The sequence below is a fragment of the Stegastes partitus genome, unplaced genomic scaffold (genome assembly GCF_000690725.1).
Source record: "Stegastes partitus isolate 25-593 unplaced genomic scaffold, Stegastes_partitus-1.0.2 Scaffold840, whole genome shotgun sequence".
NCBI classification, from domain to species: domain Eukaryota; kingdom Metazoa; phylum Chordata; class Actinopteri; family Pomacentridae; genus Stegastes; species Stegastes partitus.
The window spans coordinates 1-27,567 of record NW_007578571.1 but is presented as its reverse complement, the minus strand read 5'-3'; the positions used below and the strand labels follow the sequence as shown (position 1 = coordinate 27,567).

The 27,567-nt window shown below is 41.7% G+C and overlaps 1 protein-coding gene across 1 annotated transcript; it reads left to right on the top strand.

Moving 5' to 3' along the window:
• The first annotated feature begins 284 nt into the window (after positions 1-284).
• Positions 285-26,970, top strand: dennd3a (DENN/MADD domain containing 3a). The gene is made up of 30 exons (XM_008292867.1): positions 285-438; positions 3,008-3,106; positions 3,632-3,787; positions 3,994-4,129; positions 6,125-6,240; positions 6,318-6,448; positions 6,570-6,681; positions 6,782-6,901; positions 7,018-7,116; positions 7,218-7,337; positions 7,933-8,048; positions 8,709-8,864; positions 8,994-9,090; positions 9,189-9,292; positions 10,214-10,419; positions 10,496-10,655; positions 10,834-10,990; positions 11,281-11,503; positions 12,775-12,854; positions 13,346-13,525; positions 13,661-13,831; positions 15,074-15,203; positions 15,419-15,526; positions 17,899-17,996; positions 22,001-22,155; positions 23,245-23,311; positions 23,496-23,568; positions 23,652-23,770; positions 23,892-24,029; positions 25,476-26,970. Exons 2-30 carry the CDS (start codon positions 3,026-3,028, stop codon positions 25,668-25,670), a joined length of 3,804 nt encoding a protein of 1,267 aa, XP_008291089.1. The 5' UTR covers positions 285-438; positions 3,008-3,025; the 3' UTR covers positions 25,671-26,970.
• The last annotated feature ends 597 nt before the right edge of the window (positions 26,971-27,567 follow it).

The following is a 27,567-nucleotide window of genomic DNA, read 5'->3' as shown; positions in this document are numbered from 1 at the left end:
AAACATATCATAATGTAGTGCACTAAATATATTATAAATGTAATACAGTACACGAAAAATATGACAAACATATCAGAGAATGCAGTCCATTAGTTATACTACAGCTATATGACACAGTTCACTGAACCACCAGCAGGCGGCGCCACTAACCAACGTAACGCGGCTCTCTGAACTGTGCAGCAGCAGACTTTTATTTTGAAAGCTGCGCAGCTCCAACGTGTCTGCTCAGATTTGGACGGAGCAGCGGTAAACCAGAGTGTGTGTGAGGAGCCTCTGAGTCAACGTGAGCCGCTAAAGTCGGAGCCGGAGCTGAAGCGAGCGCTCTGCCGAGACTTTTTTTTACCGTTTGACGGCTTCATGACGGAGGAACACGGAGCCGCGTTAGCCGCTAACCGCTCGTTTGAACCGTCCGCCGTGGAAATGAGCGAGTAACTTAAGGTCAGTCTAATTTTAACGTGTCTGTGTCCGAACCGAGTCACGCCTCATCTCCTTTATTATCACATTGGCCGTTTTTAAAACTTTACTTTACTGTCAGTGGCTGCTAGTTGTGCTAACGTTTTGAATCACTGTGAGCGGTACAGCAGCGACATGACAACCTGGAAATAACTGTTGGTTCTGTCCTAACTTGTTGAGGAAGGCACTGTGTTGGCATATTAAGTCACATTAAACCCATTTTTAGTACTTTTCTACTCACCCCCCAAAATACCGAGACGATATAAGAGCTGGAGGGGTGACAGGCTGTGTCAGCATTTACATAAAATGCAGTTTTTCTTGCTGGGCTGCAATCTGAGAAAAGGCAATAAATAACTTTAAAGGCTGTCTTTATAAAGGAGGACACATTTTCTTCCACCTGCTTACCTTTATTTATTTTGTTTGCTTGCTCAGGCCATCAAATGTTTTTTTTTTTTCTGACTAACCAGCCTACGTCTAGTAAACTTGGTCTGGTGCCCATTAAAGGGCTATGTCACCTATTTTAAGAGCTTACCTTCTTCCTGTGTCCCGCAGGAGTCCAATAAAGACTAAAAACTTCTCTGGGGTTTGTGGTTTTGCTGGGTTGTGAAGTCAGACCATGCACTCGAATATAAGATGCAAAATGAGTGAGATGCATGTTGCCAGTTGGAAGTCAAAATTTAGTGTTTGAGCAAAAAATAGAAGCTTGGAAATAAAAATCATGCTTTCAATAAGTCTCCATGCAGCAAATCTGATATGCAGTTTAGGAAAGAGTACTGCAAAAATCTGCATGTGTGAACTTTCTCTTAACCATTTCTGAAGCTGTCTTCAGTTCTGTGAAATATTTTTCCAACATGTGCTTGTTGGAATCGCTGCCAGCTACGTCAAAGCATCTTTGACAGATATGAAGCCAAACTTGTTTGTTAAAAGTCCTGGACAGCGTCTGGATGCCTGCCTCTCACAGCGTGGGGTTATACACACCCTAGCCAAGTATGGACTATGCTATTGTCAGGTATATGCAGAGTGTCGCTCTTCCATTTGGTGTTGTTTTATATGTGTTAAAGCACATTTTATTCAGACGAATTCCCTTACTTTATGTGCAAGAAACTCTTAAAATGGAACAATGCTGGACATATGAACACCAGCACGGTCCCTTCCAACACCAGGTTTACTAAATTAGAGGTTTTCTGGGAATAAATGACTTAAGTGTGTGTTTTTCCGTGACACAGCAGGGTTAGTTAGTCAGAGGCCGGAATGGCCCGAAGACCGAGAGAACGAAAGCAAGCAAGCGTGTCGAAGGTGAAGAAAGAAGAGAAAATGACTAAACAAAAGAAGGAGGACAACAGGACAGAACAAGTATGGAACGAAAGATAATGAAGAAACAAGGCAGGAAAAAAGAAAGAGAGAGGATTATAGGAAGGACAAAAGGAAGGTGGAGGGACACGAAAGGCTGAGAAAAAGAGGGTCGTTTAACAGCGTTAAGGTTCAACCCGTAGCTGCAACTAATGCAAGTCAGATGTGAGTTCTTGAATCTGCTGACACAGACAGACAGACAGATGTGTGGGCAGGTTGATTGATCAGAGCTTAAAGCAGTGCTCTGTGTTGATGACACACAAACAATATGTCCGATTCAGGGGACAGATACTGTGGAGTAAAAAAACAGAAGTCACGGTTTGGTAAACTATGTGACAATGGTGAAGAAATCGTGTGAGTTTGCAAACCTCAACGTCATGAGCAGTGATGTGCAATGATGAAGAGGGTGCTGCAAAAATAGAACTCTCTGAAAAGTAATCAAAAAATCAGTTCAAAACGAGACACAACCTCAACAGTTTCAACTTTTTGTTTCCTATAATAACTGCAACCACGTCCATTTTTTAAAAAATCGATATTGCTATGTCGCATATTTCTTTAGAAAATCTTGTCAAAATGGCATCTTGTGTAACGAGGTTCAGTTTCAGTAATTTTCTCTGCTGGTGACAAAACTGCTTCACTGCATCAGTAACCATAACCTCTGTCTACATGAGTGTGACAGCGTGCATCTGGAGGAAGTTGCGGGAGAAGAGATTTGTCTAATATATGCACTGCAAAAAAAAAAAAATTCTGCTGGTTTCAATTTAGCTGGTGTGAAATTTTATTAGTTTGATTGCTCAAGCTCTAGTTTCATCACACATGTAAAGCAGTAACTTAGACCAACATTTGGTTTGGGAATCTTTTATTAGTCATGGTTAAAATATGAAATCACTGAATCACTTACCGCAGCAGCTCCTTCTTCCATCGTGTTCAGATTTCACCCCTGGTTCTTTGTCGCTACAGTAAGGATGAATGATACGGTTTCTATCGTAGAATAAGTAATTTTATGAAGATTAAAGCATGACATATAAGTTTATCTATAAATCAAGTTGGAATCAGAATCGTCTGGTCTACTGTTGGTACGTGCTGCTCAGATTTGCTTCTTAGATTTACAATAATGCCTGCAATGAGAAATAACTACCTCACTGTAAACAGAAAACTGAACTATAATGACATCCTCTTACATGAATGTGTGTGTTTCTGGCAGTGTGCGTGCTTGGATGTGATGGCGGAGCTCCCGTCTGGACTGCTGGAGGCATGTGTTGTGGTTGGAGCGCCCAGCGATAAGCTTCGAGACATACACCAGGTACGTATAAGCACAGACCAGCAGCATGGTGTCAATGTACAACGGTCATACAAACAGAAAACACAATCCTACTTATGGATAATTTTAGGTTTGTCTGAAACATTTTTGAGTTATCTGAGTCACCGAATCACTTGATTGTATGTTAGCTCTTCTGCATTTTTAACAAACGCTAATGGATTGTAATGTATAAGGAGTATGAACAACTATCGTCAGCATTTTAATTACATTAAACATTATGAAACAAATGCATTACTTTCAACTATAGTTAAGTACAGTATATACTATTTAGGTAAAAGATGTGTTGTACGACCGCTAGTCCCAATCCAGAAATCTGATAGGTGAGAAATGTTAAATATGTTATTATGACATCACCTTCTCGGCATCTTTCTACATTCCTGGAATTCCAAGAAAAACTTTCCAGGAACAGGAAAAATATTTTCTAAGCAGTATAAATAGCAGCACGGTCTGAATGTACACCGCATGGGTCATGAATACAACACTTTCTTTTTGCTAACTTTTCCGCAGCTTCATCAGCAGAGCAAGTTAAACGAACTCCCCCTGCTGGAAGCCGAGGTACTGCAGGTTCACGCGCCGCCCTTTGTTTCCAAGGAGACCAACTCGAGGGAGGTGATTGGTCCAGCTTTCAGCCGAGTCCAGAGGAGGAGGAGCTTCATCAAGAAGGTACCATTTCTTTTTTTGAAACTCTAACTTTGTACAATAATAATTTAAAACAGTTTTTTGATAGTTATGTGGTTTCTGACCAGTTTGTCTAATACCGTCCATGTAATGCGTGTGTTAGAAGATTGGGAGTTTCAGAAAACATTTAGCCAGCATCATCATGAAACTCAATCAGGTATAAAATACATATATTTTTCTTGTTTTCGCAGAAGAGACGAGATCGTGGTGCGGACACACTGTCTAATGGAGAAGCATCCAGTCGTGCTGAAGTGTCGTCAGCGACAGAGGACATCAGTGTTCCAAAGGATCTGGATTTAATCGCTTTGCCGCAGCTCTGTTTCCCTGGTATAGTGTGTTTACCTCTGTGACAAACTTAACATTACAGTGTTATAAAGTAAATCACACATCTATGTGTTCTGTAAATGCATCAGTCTTGGTAAGAGCGTCATGTTTTTAGGCAGCTGCTGAATCTGGTTGTGCTTGGCTGGGATCCTTTTGTTTGTCGAAATGACAGGTCCAAGCTTTGACTGTCTTTTCTAACGAGAAGATGCCATGTTGTGATGAAGCCCTGTCTTATTGCACTGTGCTAACCATTGTGGACCACCATCGTGCCAGGCTGGCACCAGAAAACTGAAGTCCCATTTCTCAGTTGTGATTTATTGTCATGTTGCTCAAGAGCGACATCCGTGCATCAGTGTCTCGTTAGAGGTCCACAATGTGAATTACTCATCAAAACCTCCCACTGGTGGCCGACCTACACTGCCTTCTTACCCTTTAATCATATGGCTTTTATTGTAATGATAACCTAGCTGTTTTCATGGTTACAACTTTTCCATTTATATGTAAACAACACCGCAAAATGGCAAAACACCTCTTACTGTGACCAGAGGCCTGCTTCAGCCCAATCCAAATGCTCCAGTGCAGCAGGAAGGGACATTATAATCTTCTTCGTCAGAAACTTTTGGACAGAGTTTCTGCTGAATGCCATTTCCGCTGGCAGCCGTGACAGCTTCACCCTGCTCGCTCCGTCTCTTTGTTTTGAGACACTTCTGTATTGTCGCCGTTTTCCACTGTGCTGGATTAGATATGAATCACTGACAGTTAGATGAAGCATCTAATGCTGTGATGTCGTAAATGACAGAGATGGGAATAATACCCATGCTAACAACTTGTGAGCATTCTGTCATTTTCAAGAACTGGTTGTGCAAAGATTAAAAGTATTGTGCATTAACAATATACAACTCTCATGCTGAGATTGATGTTTTAATTGCTATTAAAGGTAGTTAGCATCTTTGTATGGTTTTCTGTCCTGACACCTCACTATCAAGACTCCAAACTAACTTCTTACTTAAATTAACTAAACTTAAATTGGTTGCACTCGTGCGCCTAGATTTTTTATTAAGGTGCACCAGCTCATGGTTTGGGAGCACCCAGGTTTTTTGCTACAACCGGTGAGCTTCTGCATTGTGTTTTTAATATAGAGGAAGATGTGACACACCATGATCTCTTGGAGGTGATTCTTACAATAAGAAATACAAGAAAACCCACCATGTAGCTGCCCGTTCCAGCTCCTCTCCAGTACTGAGGCCTGAGAATGTCTATGAACAATAGGCGTGGAGCGAGCAGCAGGGACTTGTAGTGTGTCTATTGCTGAACCGTCAACAGTGTTTTCATAATGAAGAAGGGCTCCGGGCTCACCCCTACCAAATTAAACAATCTGCTGACCTCTCACAAAACCAAGAGTGAGCCGATACCCCATATGGTTTTGTTCAGACATTGGGAAATCCACAGTGTTTACAGCTGGCACTTCAAATGAGAGGAGATGATGCTGTGTGATGGCAGGAAATAGACAGAGCCCCGCAAGTTAGGAGATAAAAGCCAGTGCCATTACCAGAATACAATAACACCAATCATGTTCATAAAGGACATTAAAACTCCAAATTAAAATCCAAAACGATAGACTTTGATATTCTCTGTTGCATCTAATTAGACAAACAGGGAAAACAATTGTTGTACACAAAATATCACAAAGCGAAACTTGCATCTGTGAGTTGAAGCGAAGGCCACAGTAGTGCAGTTTTAAAAGAAAAGCTAGCAGGCGATCATAGCATCCAGCGGCTGAAAGATGGAATTCACTGCAACAACCTGCAGATGATCTCTGATCTTTGATGTAGCGCAGAATAAGATTTGGAGAAAACAGTAACGCTCCACACACACAGAGGGTCAGTTTCCCAACCACTGTTGTGATGATTTGAATGTGAGCATTGCTTACATGCCATGATTGTGACACTACAGCTGCTTAGTGGCATATTTCAAAACTTCTTGGTTTCCTCTGACTAGGTGGTCTTCAGTTAGCCAATGAACAGAGAGAAGACAGCTACCACTTCCTGGTTTTCACTGACCTGTTTGGCAACCGGACCCATGGAGTCGTTGTGCAGTGCTACAGAGCTGTACAGGTACTGACACACACACTCTCACACAAACGTGGAATGAATGGAGGCAGTTGTTTCTCTTTAGCTGTGTGCTCTCTCAGTCCGGTCAGGAAGGCGTTGTCCAGAATGGCCACAGATGGAACTCGACTAAGTCCCGTCTTTACACACCTTTTGCTGTGTGCATCATCTCTAAGTTCCCCTACTACAATGCTCTGAGGGACTCCTTGTCATGGTAATAATTTCCTTTTAACACATCCTATAGCTGCTAGCCTGACCTGCAATGTGTTTTTACATAATCCTTCCAAATTCAACTTCCATATCTCCTCCTTGACCTCCCACCTCCACACTCCCAGTCTCCTGGTCCAGTTGCAGCCTGCAAGACATGCCGACTTTGAGGAGACCATCAAGGAGTTTTCTGCCAAGCTGTCCCTGGTTCCCTTACCGCCTCCGGGACAGCTGCATGTGGTCAGAAAACACTCTTTTTGTTTTCACTCCCCTGTCAAATCACTCCACCCTGTCCTCTCTCTGATGGATGCTCAGTGCAAAATATGTTTCTGTGTGTTAGTCCTTCAGTCTCCGTCCTCTCCAAGTGGTTCTTCCGTCCAGGGCGGACCAGGACAGCCCTGTAATTGACATCGACCTTCATCTACCTTTCCTCTGTTTCTCACACACAACACTGCTTCAGGTGATGCAGAACACACAAACTACAGTTGCATATAGCACATAAAAACAAGATGAAGTGGTGAGAAATGCATTCTGTAAAAGAAAAATGTAAGAATTTGGAGGCTTTTCCCTCTCCAGTTGCTGTCCTGCCTCCTCCAAGAACAGAGACTGGTCTTCTTCTCATCTGACTGGGCCAGACTCACTCTGGTTGCAGAGAGTCTGCTGTTGTACCTGCAGGTTCGTGTTTTTTTTTCATCCTTGTTGAAATATTCTTAAACTTTATTCGTTTTTCTTTTTTCTTTTAAATCTGTCTTGTGTTCCTCTGACATCTCTTTCAGCCTCTGTCCTGGCAGCAGCCTTATGTTCCTGTCTTGGCGAGAGGAATGTTGGACTTCCTCATGGCTCCTACGGCGTTCCTGATGGGCTGTCACATTAGTCATTTTGAAGAGGTTGCTGCAGTGAGTACCCCAGTATCATTACAGGCATTCAAACAATAGGCTTTGCTTTTGTATTTCTCAAGGACTGCAGCTTTGTTTGAGGTAAAGTCATGTTGACAAATCCAGTGAATCCTGGAAGCCTTTCTTGTCCAAAACGATAGGAGCAGTGTTGGTTTTTGCTTTTAGTAGACATCAAGTCTTGTGTTGTTTATTTGACAGAAATGGACTGTTGTACACAGTAATGTTCAGAGCCAGTAGAGTTACTAAATAGGCAAATATTGAGGCTACTCTGGCAGATAATGTCTTGTCCTTTTCTTAGATGGAGCACAACTCCCCCCAGATCAGATGTACAACAAGTTAAAATGTGAAGTGCATAATTCAGATTGTCTTTCAACTTGTCATGCTGTAGTTTTCTTGGTTGAGCTCACATACAGTGTTTAACAATGCCCACTATTCTCCACTGCATTCATCTTTATTCAGAGTTTTACAGAAGCCGAGTTCACATATTTTACAGTCGCTGTCTGTTCGTCACACTGAGCCCTTCTTTGTTTGACTGCGTTGTCATGAATTGTACCCATTGTACCTCCAATATACGCGTGTTTATGTTCGTTTATAGGAGACAGAGGACCTAATCCTTGTGAATGTTGATGATGGCATCATTCAGTCGTCATGGTCCGAAACCATCGATCTGCCTGCCATCCCTCTGGCTGCAGCAGAGAGTTTCATGTCAAGGTAACACACACACACACACACACACACACACACACATATATATATAACACAATCTAAAAGTTTTCTGTTTGAGTCATGTTGTGACAGTTCAATACACTCTTGGTCAGAAACACTTTAGCATTCCAACATATTATGCAGAATTTCTGCTAACTATAAATCATTTTCCCTTTCAGCTTGAATCTATACTGGAGCAGACTCGGAACTTAAGTTAAATCCGCCCCCTAAATACCAGCTAAATCAAATTACAAAGGGAACTCAGTTTTTTTTTTAGTTTTTTAAAAAAAAACTTTTTTATTGATGTCATTCCCATTGTAAGCAGTAGTTTCTGAAATTGTTTCTTCGTGTTCTTGAAACATGCATATAAAATACATGTATATAAACTCATACAGACATTGTGCATATGGCAGAAATAGCAGTTACAAGCAAGAAAGGGTAAAATATATACAAAAAAATTTAATTAAGAAAGCAAACAAAGTTTCTTTTAACGAAATGAGGACAATAATTCTACAGAATCCCACTGCAAAAAACCAAAACAAAACAGAAAATTGGCCTTCATTGTAAATGGCGTAATAATTGCTGTTCAAGTGAATTAAGTTTAAATTAAATGCAAGCCATTTAAGTTAATACTGGAACACATGATTCTTATTTACTTGTGTCCAGGGCAGAGTGTCTCCAGCTTCACTACGACTTGGAACTGTGTCACGTCGGTGCAGGCACCGATGTGAATGCCCTGCGATCCCAGCGCAGAGATTGGCAGAGACGACTCCACTCACAGATACAAAACATTGCCCTGGAGCTGGTGGTCAACATCTTCAGGTAGGACGCTGCTGATGTCCTGGAAATAAACTGGCCACTATGTCGAGGTGTGTAGTACGTTAACGTGTTTTTAGACCAGTTTCTGAGTCTAATTATTCTGCCTCTCTACTTTGTGTGTCACTTTGTCAGAGGGGTCCAGGACTTCCTAAACCATGAACACAGAGTTTTTAACAGTGAGGAGTTCCTCAGAACGAGGGAGCCAGCAGACCAGTCGTTTTACAAGAAGGTACACAAACACGCTTCCAAAGACCCACATGCCGGCTTCCACAAACACACAAGCCCTGACTGTCTGCGCTTACATGCTTCTCTCTGTTGTCGTCCCAGGTACTAGAGACTCATATCTTCCACTCGTTCTTGCGAGACAGGCTCAACAGGAAACGGGACACCTTCAGCCGCATGGAGCAGAACATGCGTAACCATGCACCCAGGTATGATGCTGGCATGATGTCATAGCAAAAGGACAGAAGTAACCAGGCAACAATATGGAAAGTGTAAAAGAACAGTACTTTTTACACGTTTAAAACTGATTTAACTTGACTTTATTAATAACAAATTTGGTAACACATTTTGTGAGTATTCTGATTTCTTACACTTCACATAAGACCTTTCAGCAGTAGTGAGAGGACAGACGAGGACATTATCTTAAGCTGCTATTCTCGTTAAACCGGATAGAGCTGGATAGATCGAGACCCCACCTTTGATAATTAATTATGTAACTAATTGTGACTTTTTTGTTCCAGAAATGCTTAAAGTTTCTGGTTTGAGCTTCCCAGGTGTGAATATTTGCAGTTTTAAAATATGTCCTCTATCACAGTAAACCGAATATTTTTGGGTTTTGACCAAATAGCACAAGACTTATCAGCTTGGGCTCTGTGACCTTAAATTGGGCATTTGGGATTGTATGAGGAGAATGAATTGGCAGATTATTGCAGTAATTGTTGATATCATTCCTAACACTGTGTTTAGTGTTTATGAATTTCCATCTCTGTGTGTTGAGAAAGCAAGAAACACACATAGGATAGGAAAATAAATGTGGCACCAAGGTGACCTGTGAAAAAGGAAAAAACCTCTGTGTGATAAGAGCATTCAAAATATTTAATGACTTGAGTAAGACAAGCTGTAAGACAAGATCAGTTAGGATTTATCGCCTCAGTAATGTCCTTACTGCTGTTGCACATATGAAATAAAATTGATTAGATAGCATCTCCTCTGAGAAACATTGCTAGCCTGTATATCAATCAATAGTGACGAAGACTGTAGTTTTCTTCCACCTGATTTAGCCCCTTTCTTCCTTACTATCAGCACCAACCATAATCTCAAAATGTGTCTCCTGATCCACTTTTTTGCAGGAATCGTGCAATGACTGAAACTCCTCGGCGTCCTCCAATGTCCGAACTGTCCAGGACTGGCTACAGCAGCTACACCAGCCCTGACCACCGACTGAGCAAGAGACTGGGAGCCAGTCTGCCCAATCTGGAGCAACCTGCCAGTGACACTACGATCGTCATCAGCTCCAGCAGACCGGGCTCCATCAGGAAGATGACTCCGGATACCGGTCAGTACCACAGAAGGAAAAGGGGCAAGTCATTTAATGAAGCAGCATTTTCTGATTTATTTTGTCTCCTTTCCAGGGTTGAAGCTTCCTCAGAAAGCTGTGAAGGTTTTTCGCCTTCCAGAGTTTCCACCTCCGTTGGCCTATCATTACGTCCAGAACTATTATTCTGACATGGTCGCTTCACTAGGGAAGGCTATTAATGCTACACCGCCTGATGAGTCTGCTCTGCTGGCCAGGTACTCTGCAGAGAGGAGAAAGAAAGCTAAAATCTCAAAAATATAACCTAGTTTTCTGTTAAGATCATTCAGCCAGAGAGATTACGAACATCCAAAATAAACAAACTGACATCCAGACTATGAATTCTGCTTTGCACTGTGTGACACGCTGAACTCATCCATTCATCTCTCTGTCCAGGTATCACTACCTACGTGGTTTGGTCAACACTGTGTCCAACAGGCGTCTGGATGCACTAGAGGACTTCCAGAGTCTTTACAAGACCGACTCCGATATCTTCCCTTCTCAGATGGTCAAGTCCTTGGTTGACTCCCTGCCAGATGTTGAACGCTTACAGGTCAGTTCACGTTATGATAAAGTGAGGACCTGTATGCACTGTAGTTAATTACATCCATTACCGTAGCGACGCTGTATAAGGTGTTTAAGTATGTGACATTACCACGGTGATTTGTTCAACACAGTGCATACCTTCTGACAGAGACATGCACTTGACAATGATCGCCAGTGACTCATTTTACAATCTCAGAGCCGTAACAGGATGTGAAACCCAAGATGCCGGTAACTGATCATGTTTATCATAATGATTAGCAGCGCCGTATTACTAAATGTCGAAATCCCTCTTCACAGGCGGACAAGCGACCGGAGCTCAAACGGCTTATCAGTCGGGTCAAGAGGGACCAGGAGCTGGAACGTGCGCACCACGGCAACGGACGCGAGGAAGATGCCGTAAAGCGCTTCCAGCTGCCGAAAAAATACATGCAGCTTGAGGAGTTTGTGAAATGCGTCCAGGAGTCTGGCATTGTGAAAGACCAAGGAGCCATTCACAGGCTGTTTGACGCTCTTACTGTGGGTAAGTTAGTGTGTGTAAATGTACTGTTTCCTCAAACTGCTTCTTACAAACTCCACAGTGTTGGATTTACACACACACTCATGCACATGAATATTTCCTTTAAATCCCTCCTCCTCTCTCCTTCCAGGCAAACATTTATTCCTTGGGTTAATCATTACCTCCCTTCTTCTTGAGGAGTTTGTTCTGCAGCCTTGTGGGTGTATTTAAGGCTTCCCTGGCTATTTGCTGCCATTTGACCTTTTGTAAACATTGGTATTATTTTGATTTTACACATTCTGCAGACGTTCTCCCTCGGAAACAAACTGAATAGCACATACAAGTTAGCTTCAGTTCATATGCTGCAAGTAGCAGTGTCAGTGTGAGAGCTGCAGTGGCTCGACATCGTTCCTGTCAGTCTCCTGGTCCAGTTGTTCATCATGTTGCCAGGAAAGCAAGGGAAACATATTTAGGTAATAAAGCTAAGACTGTTTATTTTTCATTTAAACTAAGAACTTAGGCGAGGAAGCAAATGGGGAGAGATGGAGCTGAACTATTTTTTTTTTTTTTTTATCAGAAACTGACATTTTAGCTGAAATTACCAGCTTGAAAGCAGGAAGAAGGTTTGTAGTGAGAGCTTATCTTTCACTCCACATTAGGCTATTAGGAAAAGGCCTTTTACATCCTGTTGGGTGTTATGACAAGCAAACGTCAAGTTTTTCTTTCCACTTCTGAACTGTACTGGAGAAAGTTGCTCAGAGTGTTGTACTGCAGCAGTACAACTAAGGCATCCCTCTTTGTATGTTTAAAGTTATAACAGAAATGTATTACCATCTCTAAGTTATGATAGTCACGTGAATAGGAGATGCGTATTGTAAAGGTGGATGGACCGACAGTTGTTGGAATTTGTTTGATGAGAAAAAGAATGTTTCCTGCAATCCATAAAGTTGAAATTCTACATTTTTTGTTAAGTCTTTCTCTTTCAAGGTGTAATTGTGACTTTGCAACTCTTCGCTGGCTGATAATAGAGGGCTATGTCTCTGTGGGGTATTGCTTCAGTGTGGGGGCGCACACAGGCACAGCCATTGTTTTAATAAACTAAGAACAACAGCCTGCAACTGCTCACTCTGTAGTCATGCTGACAGATTAGACAGCTTGGAAAGAAAGAAAGAGTTCAGTCAGCTCCTAGACATCTGTATGTGTTTGTGAGAGAGCGTGTGAAGCAGCTAACAAGGTTGCTCAGTCAGCCATTTCTGGGTAAAATAAGATTAAAATACACCGTGTGTTTGTTGCAGGTCATCAGAAGCAGGTTAGTCCGGACTTGTTCAGAGTGTTTTACACCATCTGGAAGGAGACTGAGGCTGAAGCACAAGAGGTCTGTACTCTACACACTGTATGCACCTTTTAAAGCCGTTTTCACGTCACACCCCTCACTGGTGTGAAGATGGCATCAAAAAACATGAATGCATTCATGTTGCTGCTGTTTGGAATTATACCTTGTGAGAATAGATACTAAATCTGGTAGTGAGACAGCTATGACAGTGATGAGTGTTGTTAGTTTTGAGTTTCAGTTTGAGAAAGCTGAACATCATTTCAAATAAACCCTATAACGATCCATGAATAGAAACTGTTCTGTTCCAGTGCTGTAACCTTAAGTCAGATTTATTCAGAGTTTTAAACTGAAAAATGAATGATTAATATCACAAGCAGCTGCCAATTCAGTTTGATTTTGGGGCTTCTTTTGCTTTTAATGTTGCACTGATAATTCTAAACTAGCTACCCACATCATTGCCACTTTCTCAGCGTAAGGTGAATCGAATGAAATTACCGCCCTGAACAGATTTTTTGCATTTTTCTGATTTCAAGGTGTGTCTGCCAGCATCTGTGTTGGAGCATATCGAGGCCACCGAGTACGTCTTCAAGCTGTCCTCGTCGGTCAAGACGAGCCGCGGCGTGGGGAAGATCGCCATGACTCAACGACGGCTCTTCCTGCTGACCGACGGACGGCCGGGATATGTGGAGGTGGCACAGTACCGAGATTTAGAGGTGAGATGAAAGGAAAGGCAGTGGTAGAGTCGTGAGCAGTTATCCTAATTAATGAAGTAAAATTGTTCCTGAATAATAAGAAATCGTAGCTGAAAATGCGGTGATAACGATCTCAAGTTGATGCTATGTTTGTAGGAGGTGAAAGTGTCCTCCGCTCCCTTCCTGCTCCTGCGAATCCCCAGCCTGAAGCTGCGTGTCCGGGGAAGGAAGGAGGCATTCGAGGCTAATTTGAAAACAGAGACTGAGCTTTGGAATCTGATGGTCAAAGAGATGTGGGCCGGACGCAACATAGCCGACCAACACAAGGTAAAGCTGTGACCTGAACGGGTTGTGCATGATAATTTCAGGGTAGAGGAAGGGAAGATATTTAATAAATACATGTGAAAGAAAGCTCATTTGGTGACTTCATTCCTCATACCTTGCCTTTATCTTGGTATCAGCTACTGTGTGCGTGAGTCTGTGTGTGCCAGTCCTTGTGTGAACGTCCGTGACCTTTGTGGGTGTGGTAGAAATTCCATGAGGCGCACATGAACATAAATACACGCTCGAGAACAAAGACAGAGGGTTTCCTTTGTGAAACCAAGTGATGTAACTGTTACTTCTTTGCATCTCTTCCTTTCATTTTACTGCATTTTAAGTTCCCCCTAATGGCCGTCTGCACTGGCAGCAAAATGTTTGGTGTTAATTATACACCAGAGGATACAGCCTGTGCATTTTTAAGGCCTAATTAGATTAGAAAATAATTAATTTTTACAGTTAACTTTTGAAAATGCAGCACTGTATACCTGCTTCGACACAACAGTTTGAAAGTGGCTATTTTTATTACATTTTCTGAAACACGTGGCTTAATAACTGATTGTTTAAACAATTTTTCAACCACAAAATACTAAAATTTGACATTTCCAGCTTCTTGTCTTCATTATAATAAACTAAATATCTTTCAGTTTTCTTCTTTTCATCAAATTTATAGACAAAATACGCTGATTAATGTAGAAAATAAGTAAAATAAGGTTTATTGAATTTGAAAGAAAATTGCATCATATGTTTTTAATCAGTTTTTTTGGCCCTCACGTCTTCTGCTGCAGCGCACACAAGCTGATCAGTCCATCGCTTTGAAATATCTGTGTCACTATTTGATATATTGCCATGTTTTCACAGACATTTATGTTCCCCAGTGTATGAATTTTAAATACTTTCCTCTGATTTTGTTCAAGCACCACTAGCATGTTCCATTGGTTATTGCGAAAATGTGTCTACCACTGTCGGATGGATTGCCATGAAATGTTGTACTGTCAAAGAAAGTGACCTGTTGACTTTTTACTTAGTGTCACCATCAGGTCCAAATATAAAATTTTTTCTATCCACTTTCTTCGACATGGATTGAACCTCCTCCTCGACTAAAAGAAAAACTCAATTAAGATCTCCACAAAAAGAAGTTATTACTATAACATTCAACTTAAACAGGGCTTAATTCTCGTCTGTCTTTATTGCCAGCTAACATGCCACAGTATCTTTTCTGTGTTTATATGAACCACTCTGTCTCTCCAGGACCCACAGTACATGCAGCAGGCTCTGACCAATGCCTTGTTAATGGATGCTGTGGTGGGCAGCCTTCAGAGCAACAAGGCCATCTACGCTGCCTCTAAGCTGGCTCACTTTGATCGCATCAAGATGGAAGGTAGATTATTGCTGCTCTGCCTGTCAGCATTCAGTTAGTGTCGGTTTGCATTTTCTGACTTATTTATTTGACCTGTTTGATGTTGTTTGCACGCTAAAAAAAGACTTCAAGCCTCATCGGAGGTGGTGTGGAGATTTTTTATTGATATTTCAATGTGTATTTGTGCATTTACCAGCTGGTGAAGGTTAGTTACTTCTTTTTTTCTGTGTCTCTAGTCCCGATGATGGTTCCCAAGACAACGGCAGAGACACTAAAACACAAAATTAACCCTTCGTTGGAACTCGCTGCACCTCAAGCTGTGGACGTACTTCTGTACACACCAGGTACAATCACGAAGCTCCTGGATGTGTCTTGTAACTAGGCGGCCTTTCCAGCATTCCTGGTAGCACTGTGGTGACAAGTGCCGGGTTCTTCTCTGCTCTGATTCGTCAGCGTTGGAGTCGGTGATTTGATTGGATGTTTGTAGCAGCAGAGCAGTTTCACTATGTGGAGTTTTAACTCTGATACTGACACACACTCACTGACATATACATTTACTGCTACACATAAAGACAACCTTTGGTTTGTCATCACCTCTCCCTCACTCACTCTGCCTCACTCAAGCATAAAAGGCATGAAGCAGCACATAAAGTTGCTCAACCACACTTCCTCCTCTGTCTGTCGCTTCCAGAAAAAACTACAGGAGGAAACAGAAGTTTAGAAGCTAGAAACCTGTCGTTGAGGTCATTGTATGAAAAGACTTGTACAGTTTATTCTTTTAAGTGGTAACAGTGAAAGAATTTAAAAGCACAAGACAAGGGCGATGATTGCATTTTAAATAATGAATTAATCTGTACAGTGAGTAAAATTTTGACCTCTTTTTTTGCACTGAAATTCCAAAGCTGCATCAACTTTGCTGACTGCACAAGAAAGTAAAAGCAAGGAGAAGCTTTTCCAGATTAGAATTGGAAAAAAATATATACAGAAGTAGCCAAATTCAGCATTGAGCAGTTTGTCTAAAATGCTGAAATAATGTGATTTTGAGAAAAAAAAGCTTTAAAAACACAATTCTCAAAGCATGTGAAGCCACTTTGAGCCTCTTCTGTAGTTGGTTGTTTACAGAATCATCATTTGCTAACAAATATATTAAGTTTTAGTATTTTAAAATTATAAATGCACAGCCAAAAAAAGTTTGTCACAATCTACTGAGGTGTAAAAAAAAGTATGATAGTAGATTTAGGCACAGAGGAAAAAATACTTTGACGAGTTTTTATAAGGTACTTCATAATGTTTTTGAAATCCAACGTGTGTTCCAACATTTCCCTCAAATCGTCAGAATCTGTTCAATAAATAATACAGTTGTTTAACAAATTAAGGTGAGCTAACTGGGAGACTTGTTACTGACATTAAATGTACAAATCAGTGCCAAACTTGATTATGACATTACTTTCGATACTTTTTATGGTCTTAATAGCAGCCAGCAGTTAATAAATGACAGTAAGCCTGGAAGGAGAAAGAAGAGGAAGTGTAATAAAGGTCCCAGGCTGGACATGAACCAAAGACATTGTTTGTTGGTCGGTGACTTGATCCCGAGGGACCAGGACACTGAGTGAATTGTTGAAAATGACAATGAAAGGATCACGTGTAAAAGCCTTCACGAATCCAACCCATTTTAACACCCATGAGAGACTTTAGAAAGACATCTTCGACAGCACATCTCATCACAAAATAACCACATAATGGAGCCAACGGTGTTCGTCCCTAAACCTTCCCTTTAATCTGTCACCTGTCTGGAAACCCCACATCTGACCTTAAACCTCAGGAGTTGTTTACTGTTGTTTACAGTCCCTAGATTTTATTATGGGGGGCAGACAGACTGGCGCATTACGTGGCAGGAGGGCTGCCAGGGAATAGCTTTGAGGAGTACAAAGCCGTGGCCTTTAGTGCACAGCCATCTGGGGCCACTTAGATGCCCGGCTGGTGGCAGGCTGACCCCCACACTAACACACTCATACTCACTGATCTACACATACACAAACACAGTCCAGTTCTTCTGTAGCAGTCCGCTCATTGGGATTTCTGTCGGTGAAAAGAACAAATCTAGCTATTCAGATCCTCCCTCCCAGCCCCGCTCGGACTCGCCGGTTTGAATATAGGTCACTGAATTGAGCTCCTGGCATACAGCCAGTTCACTCCCCTCTCTCCTCACCTCTCTCTCTCGTTTTCTCTCCCTCTTTCACATCCAGATTTTCCTCTCTGCGTCCCACTGTCCTCCTCTGCTCCACGTATGAAATACAGGATGTTACTTTCTTTTTTTTTCCCCCTCCCGGCTAGCAGTGCTTTTAAATAGCGGTGAATACGTGAGAGGAAATTTGACCGTTAGATGAAGCCTGGGTGGAGTCAGGCTGGAGAAAAATAGTTTTGAATTTGAAGTAGCGCATCGTCACCGCCTGAGCAGTTTCCAAAGCACAAGTCACGGCCTGCTTCTTGCTGTTTCCATGTAAACTTATATTAAAGGCTGTTTTAGAAATGAGTTAATACTCTCAGTTCATGCCTGTATCACATATGCAATCCTGCCATTCATTAGTTTCAGTCAGCGCTGATGTTCACACTCTCCGCCTCCTGAAAGAGTAAACACTGGCAGCTGTAGACCACAAATCTGTGATAAGGTGTTGAGAAACAACGGACAATTTCTGTGTGTGTGTGTGTGTTTCAGGCCAGTTGTGGGTGTCTGTGAGCGGGGGGAAGGTGATGGTGTTTGATGCCTCCAGCTGGTCCCTCACACATACCTGCCATGTCGGGAATGCAAGACTGGTAAGAAAAGCACATACACTGCATGTAGGCACACATTGGCACACCAACACAAATATGTTCTCAAACGCAGATGCATGACACACAAAAGCCCCTTTCAGACGTGCGCTACTTTCGATTAATCGGACTGCTTCATCTCTTAACACGTCACCCTGGCCGGTTTTCTGTAAAAGTCGCAACAGCAGGAACATTTACATATTAGTTTTAACACAAGTTTGAGCTGCCTTGCTGCTGAGTTAACAGACAGGCACTCAGGTTCAACAAGGATTCTGATTTTGCAAGTGACTGTAGTGATTAGTGAGGTCATGTTTTATATGCAGAGAATGCATCCGTAGTAATTAGGCTACAACTGCAGATATCCTGCTGTGAAACCGAAAAATCTCCATTAAAAAAAGATAGAAAAATGTTTTGACTTTGGTAAAACGGATCAGACTTGTACAGTGAGATTATTGATCCCGACAGCTGTGATGGAGCTCAGGATGCAAATGATCAAACTGTAGCTTGTGACTCTGTGCAACGCTTCACCTGTCTGAGGTAAACAGAAGTACACACCGTCACTTTCCGTCCTCCGTGTTGATAAGCCTCCCATCGCTTTACTGTTTTGTTTATTTATACCTCCTTGAACCTTGATGCACTGTCCAATCTCACTTGTAAATACTGATAATGGCTCTCTCTCACTGTCGGGGAATCGTTTTCTTGAAGCAGAGAGGAACGTTAACGCAAAAGCGACCTTTGTGTAAAATGCCCCTCACTTTAGCAGTTTGATAGAACAATGCATCCCACGTCTGAAAAGGGCCAAAAAACACACAGATAAACACTGGAATGGGATTCTGTTGGAGTTGGGGTGACTACTGAGATTTCCTTTCATTGTTAGATACTGAAAGTTGGCATAGTAAGATTCGTAGCCTTGTTTACATTTTAAACTTGGCAGATAGTAAGAGGAAGGATGAGGCCATTAGTTAGACACAGATGGGAGTTGTTTATTATACAGGGATTTGGATGTAGTCACGCCTTGAAAACAAAATATAAATGAAAAATGATGATAGTTTCCTCCGATTAACAGTTATCCAGTTTTTTTTTTTCACTCTTGTCTTTTAAATAGTGCAAGTCATCCTTAGTCATATTTGACTGTCTGCATAGTAGGAGGATTCCTCTCAAGCCCTCTTAGTAACCGTTTCAGTTTTACACAAACATGTCTCGGTTTGTTCCAAAGTGTCAGATTTACGGCTAGATCTAGAGTATGTGGGCGAAGTCCATCTGTTGCTTTCTTTTTCTTTAGTTTCAGATTTGAAACCGCTCAGGAACATATACGTTATTTTCCCAAATTTGTGATCCTGCTTCATTTAGACAGAACTCTGGCACAGCTGCTCGATTTGACATTAAACAGTGATGCATTCAAGAGCATTGGCTTTCTTCGTCACTCCCAGCATGTTCCTCACAGTGTTGCTGTTGTCAACATGGTGTTTATCATAGATCTCCCTTCACTAAGTAAAAACACATGGCCAGATTCTTGACTGCTTCTCATCGCTGAACAGAATCAGCAGATGCTCATGCATACCACTGACATCAGATACAGATAAAACTGTTTTCTTCAGGTTGATTTCTTTTTTTTTGCTCCTGTAGTGTTGCTTGACTTCAAACGTTGCAGGTATTATCTTCAGACTCGCATGCACATGTTCAGGGGAGTGTGCCATGTGTTTGGAGTCGTTTCAGACCAAAACATTATCTGTGCCAACTTTTATGGAAAAGTGAGAGTTGGAAGGACCTCCTTGAGGAGAAGGTTCATGATAGATAACGTTATGGATGAGTGTGAAGCTTAAAGATACTTGTTGGGACTGTGCTAATCACTGGCCTCCACTTCAGGCATGCAGGTCACAGTCACATGAAAAATGTTAACCTATCTGTTTGTTTGTGAGAGAAGGAGAGAAATAGAGGGATTGTGTGTGTGTTCTCTCTTCCCAAACACAATATTTGCTCACAGTTCACCTCGAGGTCATACATTAAACGTTTGCACCGTGTTTTACCTCCAACAGCTGATTAAAATAGCAGCTGATAAGGAAATAACCGTGAATGTTTAGCTGTATAGATTTTGTTTAATCTGTGTGATTTGGTGCAGGTTTATTGACAACAAGTGTCTGCAGTGTTTACACTTAGATGTCTATTGGTAAAGTTTGAATCTGTAAGAGCAGCTTGTGCAAGCAGTTTATTAGAGCAGGTTTGCCACCTAGTGGGGGTTATTGGTATTATTTATTTCGTTGCCTCTGACAGTAAACTTCCAACATTGTGAGTATAACGCAAGCTGAAATGAACGCTCATCGCTGTGCATACTTACTTTCATGATAGATAAATCCAGATTTCTTGAAGGCTGTAATGACTACTCATACTAATATCAGTTATTGTCTCAGTTAACAAGGTCACTGTTTGATACGTAACATCCATCCATTATCTATACACTGCTTAATCCTCACTAGGATAATGGGGGGCTGGAGTCTATTCCCAGCTGACTCAGGGGACACCCTGGACAGGTAACCAGTCTATCACAGGGCTACACTTAGAGACAGACAACCAAGACACTCACATTCACACCTACGAACAATTTAGAATCACCAATTAACCTCAACATGCTTTTGAACTGTGTGGGAGGAAGCCGGAGAACCTGGAGAGAACCCACGCTGCACGGGGAGAACATGGAGACTCCACGCAGAAAGAGCCGGGGTGTCCTCACCGGGACGCGAACCGGCGACCTTCTAGCTGTGAGGCAACGATGCAAACAAAACAAAAAGAGTGTATTGCACTGCACCTTTCGAGAAAAACAAGCAGATGTGCAGGGTTGTCATGTTATACCACTGTTGATTATAGCAGTGATCATTAAAAAATGAAATATTGATATCATGTTAATAACAGGGCTGCAAGGTATCTCGGTGGTTAGCACCAAGACGAACAAGAAGATCGCCTTTTCACGTCCCGGTGAGGACATCCGGGATCTTTCTGCGTGGAGTCTCCATGTTCTCCCCGTGCAGCGTGGGTTCTTTCCGGGTTCTCCGGCTTCCTCCCACACAGTCCAAAAACATGTTGAGGTTAATTGGTGATTCTAAATTGTCCGTAGGTGTGAATGTGAGTGTGCTTGTTTGTCTGTCTCTAAGTGTAGCCCTGTAATAGACTTTTTACCTGTCCAGGTGAACCTGCCTTCACCCTGAGTCAGCTGGGATAGACTCCAGCCCCCCGCGATCCTAGTGAGGATTAAGCGTTGTATAGATGATGGATGGATGGATGGATGTTAATAATACACATACAATAACATCATACATTATCAAGTGACTATAACTATTTGGTTGATGCACGGGAACAACATACAGGACAGTTACGGTTATTTTAGTTTTTTTATTTTCTATAGATATTGTAAGAATGTTGTTATCATCATTTCTTTTGGTCACGATAATTGTGTAGTGAAGATCAGATACCGTGATGGCTCTGCATGTCTGTTTTCCCAAGTTGTAGTGCATCAAGTTCTCTCTGCCACGGCCACATAATATTAATTCCAGTTTCCTAGAACCACAGAAATGTCTTTAAGTGTGTTGTTTTGTCTGACTAGCCCATCAATGCGTACACCATCACATGAGACAAAGAAAGGCAACAGATGCTCACAGTTGAGCTAAAGCCAACAAATAACCATAGCTGTTTGTTAATTATCAAAATAGCTGCCAGTTTATATTTGTCAGTTAAATAAACTATTCCAATGGGTGCTTTACTTAGCATAAGTAGCAATTACATTTATTACACAAACTTATCTTGTGCTGAAGGAGATAATTGAGATGATAGGAGATAATTACGCAACTGGAAATGTTAGAACTTACGCTGCATGTAAGCTGTTCCTCCCTCAACCTCTCTGTGGCTCCCGTCCAAAATAACCTATTCAACCAACAACAGAGCCCTCATGTTTCTATATTTAGCCCTAGTCCCCAGTTCTTTATGACGTGACTCCTGATCAGTGGTGTCTGCATTTTCAGAACTGCATGATGGGAGTCGACAAGGATCAGGTGTGGATGGGCTCGGAGGACTCTGTGATCTACATCATCAGCATGGTGGCCATGGTGTGTAACAGACAGCTGACTGAGCACAGGGCCGAGGTCACCGGACTGGCACTCGACACGGACAAGTACAGGTAACACCGACTTCACTCACTGACAGATTTATTTACTCCTGACAGTGACGGCCACAATAAAAAGTACATTCACCAGAATCTGACATGCAGCATTTAAACAGGTGGGGCTTTTTAGGAATCAGTAGATACGACAATGTGTATGTATGGTGGAACTGTGCATTTGGACAAATAAATGTATTTACAGTCAACAGTCAGAGTCACTGCACAGCCTATTTTATACTGCAGCCAACCATTCCAACAATACCTGATGTAAGCATGTTAATGTACTGATATAAAAAACTTACTCAAGGGATCAAATGTCATAAAGGTATTCTATAATCTGTGTTTTTAACAATGATTTTCTCTTTAGTTTTATTGATCTGCTCTATTTGATGCAGTAAATAATACTCTTGCTTATAAAGAATCTGCTAAAAATTCCTAGGCAGCAAGTCCTCAAACTGTTTGTTTTGTCTCAATAATGCTCTAAAAAATTAAGATTTTCACTTTGTAATGATGTAAAACTGAGAAAAGCAGCAGGTTTTATCATTTAGAAAGGTGAAATTATTAAATTATGTGTTATTTGTGCTCGATTAATGTCTTTAATTAGGTTTTTATTGGAAACAGAAACAAAACGACAAATCAGCAAATTGATTTTTTGAGTTGTACTTTTATAAATGATGGAAACTGGGCTTAAACATCATTATTTGAAAACTGTAATTAACTGAGCTGCAGAGAGTGGAGTGTATGTACATCACTCTGCTAATAAAAGGTTAACATGTACATCAGAGTAAAGGGGAAATAAAGATAAGGAAAGAGAAAAGAACTTGACATCCAGTCTTACAGCCTTGTACGTTTCTTGCTGCTTTGAGGACTTGTCACCAGTGTCACTCTCTGATTATGTTGGGCATGTCTTGCAGATTGAGCCATGATTTTTCTTGTGTCTTTGTTTTTGCCTGTTTTCGATGGTTTGTCTTTTTCTCTTTTGGGGTTTTGGGTTGTCCCTGTACAAATAGTCTGCATAGAATTTGTGCTCACTACTAGATCACTACTAGATCATTGATTAAAAAATGTACATCAAAGTAAATCTCTCTGCTGTGCTTTGTTCTTCAGCCAAAAGGTGGCGTATTCCTGCAGTGCGGAGGGCAGCGTCATGGTGTGGGACGTCTCCACACTGCAGGTCATTTTAAACCCAACTTTTTTCACACTCTGTATTGTCTAAGTGTATTTGCATTTCTGTTTCAGCAGACAGTCCTGTTCAAAATAGCAGAAATGCCATGAAATAGAAACATGAATAGCGAGTTTACAGCTTTAGCCTGGACTGTATAAACATTGATCAAGAATTGATTTTTCTTACCCCTCAGGTAAAGAGGCACTTTCGGCTCTCCTGTGATCGTCTGCAGTCCGTCAGCAGCTGTAACACGACGCTCTGGTGTTGTAAGTTTCACACTTTCACTGCAGCATTAAAGTAGGAAACTGACGATGGAAGACGAACACTCCCTGTCTCGCCCTCTCCTCAGGCTCCAGGGACAGTATAATGGAGGTGTGGAGGAATGGTTCCTTAAAACATCGTATGAATTTGCCAGAACAACTTAAAGGATCCACAGCTACATTCAGCGCTGCACTGCTCCTACCCGAGGTACCGCACACACTCGGTTTGCTGAATGTTGTGTTTACTTCACCTCTCTGCATTAGTGTGTGTTTGGATTGGATTATGTTTTAAGTTTTCCCCCCCATGTGTTTGCCTGTGTTTGTGTCAGACGGAGGAGCTGTGGAGTGTTTGCGTGGACTCAGGAGAGGTATGTATCTGGCATATTAAAGACACGATCAAACCGTTCCACCGCGTGACTCTCCCAGACTGCACCGGATGTTACTGCATGATTAAAGTCAAAAACCAGGTGAATATACCACACTCAAACACATGCACAAGACACATAACCGTCAAAGAAATAGTTCAAAATACTGGGAAATTCCTATTTGTTTTTTTGCTGATAGCTAAGTGAGCCGATTAATACGACTCTCATGTGGGTTATTCCAGCTCTGATTTCCTTGTAACTTTTTAATCGTGAGCTACAGATATTTTAAATGGTGTCTGTTTTACATTTTCCTTTAAAATTACACGTCGACCTGCACGTTTTTCACACATTGAAATTTGAGGTTTGCAGACAAAAGCCTGAAAATTTCACTGTAACTTCTCATCATGACACAAATATCTTAATATACAGTCGTGACTCGATAATCCGACCCTTAACAATCCTAAACCTTGCTATCTGACAGGTTTTTAGGAAAAACAAACGGAACCCATAAAAAACAGCCTTAACTTAGAGACAGCCTTGGATTCCGACTCCGACATGACATTTTTTGTCACCAATCAGGATAACGGCGTATTATCTGACTGAACAATCCCACAGATTGGCTACGTTCACACTGCAGGACTTACTGCTCAATGAGGATTTTTTGTGAAATACGTTTTTTTTGCGAGTTCGTTCACATTTCCAATTAAATGCGACTTGTATGTGATCTGCTGTGTGAACTTCATACGACCCAAAAGTGTCCCACATGCGCAGAAGAGGACACGATGACGTCACACACGGTTGGTGGCAGCGGTGGAAACAGAAGTGTGACCGCTAACTAAACTGGCATCAGCAGCCAAGTAGTGCCTGTGCGTTCTGGCCACTTCCGCCCTGTCGGAGCGCTGCCCCGGGGTGGAAGTATAAATATTTGGATATTCATCATTAATTGGGTCTGAATGTCCAGAGAGCAGAAAGTGCTATTGGGACCAGCCCTACTAGTTATTATTACAACTATGAAGAATAATTAACAACAAATGAGCCTTCCAGCATCAAGCCCTCCTTGTATCTCGACCTCCGTCTTGACAATCCAGCAGCCTTGCTATCTGACATAAAAGAAGGTTTTACATTTAGTGTCGGATTATCGAGTCATGACTGTATATTCGTATTTTAAGCGCTAAAAACCTCAGAGATGGTTAAGCAGAAATTGTTCTAAAAATCTGATAAGAGATGTGATGACTCGTATCTATTGTGCAGCTGGGGCCCACAACCAGGCAGTTTAACATGGTATTGAGATTTGAAATCAAGGGAAACAACAAACCTAAAAAATAAAATATAGCGAGTGAATTTAGAGGTGCTGGTTTTTATTCAGTCAAATTGGCCCTTTCCTTCAGTTTTCATGCCTAATGCTAACTAGCTGCCAGCTGTAGCCTCTTCTTCTTCTTCATATCAACCTTTCATCAAACTGTTTTTTTCAAATCATCTACCGATGGATTACAGCTGTGGCAGCGACATGAAACAGCAACACATTAACCGCCCGTTTTCTCTCTCCAGGTGTGGGTGGGCGGTGCGGGCCGCAGCTCAACCAAAGGGAAGATTTACATCCTGGACACGGAGCGCTACCAGGTCCTGAAGGAGCTCCACGGCCACACCGACAAGGTGACGGCGCTCTGCTCGGCCGAGGATCGCTACGTCCTCAGTGGAGCCGGCAAACACGACGGAAAGATTGCCATCTGGAAGGTGGAGTAGAGAGTCGATTCTTAACGCCTTTGCTGTGTTTAAAACAACTCTGGGACTTCCTGTGAGCTGAGAAAGGATCACAGACACTTGGCAAATGGAAGGAAGGTCCAGAAAGCAAAGGATCACAACCAGAGATACTGTATGAAGGAGGCAACAAGTTTACATGAAGTCAAGAACCAGGTAGCTTCTCCTGCCTGTCATGAAGCTGCAGCAAGAAATGGAACTGATGTGTTATTTTTCAGCAACGTGAAAGAGAAACGAAGACTGAAAAAAGAAACGTGAACTCGTGTTCTGCTGGATTCTCTGATTTTTTTGTGCGTCACTTTACTGAAGGTTTCTACATCTTTCGTACTGTCAGGCCACACCTTCGTTTCATCACACTGGTGAGATGTGGGAACTCTGTGTGACTGAGCCTTATCTCCAGCTGTGCTTTTGAGGTAAATTTCTGTATTCAGAGGAGTCAAACGACCCTGAAAACAAAACCGTGGTTGGAGATTTCACCATCGCTGTGGGAAAGTCCCGACAGAAGTTTGTTTTGATTGTTTATGCCTCGATGTACAGGCAGTGTGATGATACACGATGATGGGAACTGGACTTGGACTCTGCAGGAGTGCGTCAGAGCATCTTGAGTGAAACGTGTTTAGTCCTGCAGCAACTGGAATATGTTGAAACACAAAATAAGAACTCTACAATACCTAGACTGGAGGCCAGATGCTTTTTTATTGTTCGACAAAGTTTTTGTTTTCTACGGATATTCCGACAAGAACAATTTCACTTGTGACTCAGACAGTGAAGAATAAGGTCAAAATTCCACAAAACCCCTCGAGAAATTCATTCACATATTTATGTTAAGTCAAAAGGCCTGTCTGTAAAGTGCTTCAGATATATTAAAATATATTTATATTCTCTACATGTTTTGTGTTCTGTACAATTTATAAAGATTTCAAATTACGATCAGAGTAGTGTTATTTGTACATTAACCACGTGAAACCGGACAGACAGACTTTATCGATTCTTCACATATGGAGAACCTCAAGTTTTCTTATCATTAAGGATTTAAAATGTCAACTGTATTTTGGTTCACAGAACCATGATTACATCAGGGAGACGGTGTCCCCTGAGGTTCAATCTTAGGTTCAGCTTATTCTTTATTATAGTATTTATACACTGTGTATATAAGTGGGGAACATGAACGTATGTACTTGTTTTGTAAACTAAAGTGATGCCAATGCAACATGAAACAACTGTATTTATGAATTTTTTTCAGTGACTTTTGTAAGACTTCATATTAAACTGTATTATCTCTGACCACAGTTTTTTGTTTTTTTTTAACACTTTTTTTAGAGAAATCTTTGTCTTTATTTTCAGCCAAAGCAAGCTTCAGTTTGCTCTCCATGTGACTTACAGAATAGGAAAACAAAATAGAACTTATGCAACCCCAGGATATGTCTATACATAAATACAGATAATCAGATATGTGCCGTATGTACACACTTTTCTCCCACACATTCCCATGCAGATACGCTCAAACGCACAGACCAACTCTTCACTCTTTGCCTCAAGGTGACCCTGCCCAAAAAAAAAAACAAGCAACCAATGCTTTGTCTGTGAGATAAAGGGGAAGACAAAAAGAGGGAGAGCAGAGGAGGGAAAGGGAGGAAGAGAGAGACAGAGCGAGAGGCCGAGAGAGAGGGAAGTGCATGCGGCAAAACAGAGAAGGACAGACTGAAGTCATTCAAGCTTTTCTTCCCCCTGAATAATCCCAGTTTTGTCCAAATACAGTTGGAGGAGATTTTTTTTTCCCCCACTTAAACATGTTTCCATCTTTCTCTTTGTGTCTTCAGTCTCTGGTGTCCTTCCTTACTCTGGTCTGGTTTTGTCTGTGTCAGCCAGTAAGAGGCAATAT

What these genes read in the sequence shown, in the direction of transcription:
- dennd3a (XM_008292867.1), top strand. Translation starts at nt 3,026, where the DNA reads ATGGCGGAGCTCCCGTCTGGACTGCTGGAGGCATGTGTTGTGGTTGGA. An exon ending in CTGAGGGACTCCTTGTCATG is followed by an intron (nt 6,449 to 6,569) that starts GTAATAATTTCC and finishes CCACACTCCCAG; the next exon opens with TCTCCTGGTCCAGTTGCAGC. An exon ending in GAAGATGACTCCGGATACCG is followed by an intron (nt 10,420 to 10,495) that starts GTCAGTACCACA and finishes TCTCCTTTCCAG; the next exon opens with GGTTGAAGCTTCCTCAGAAA.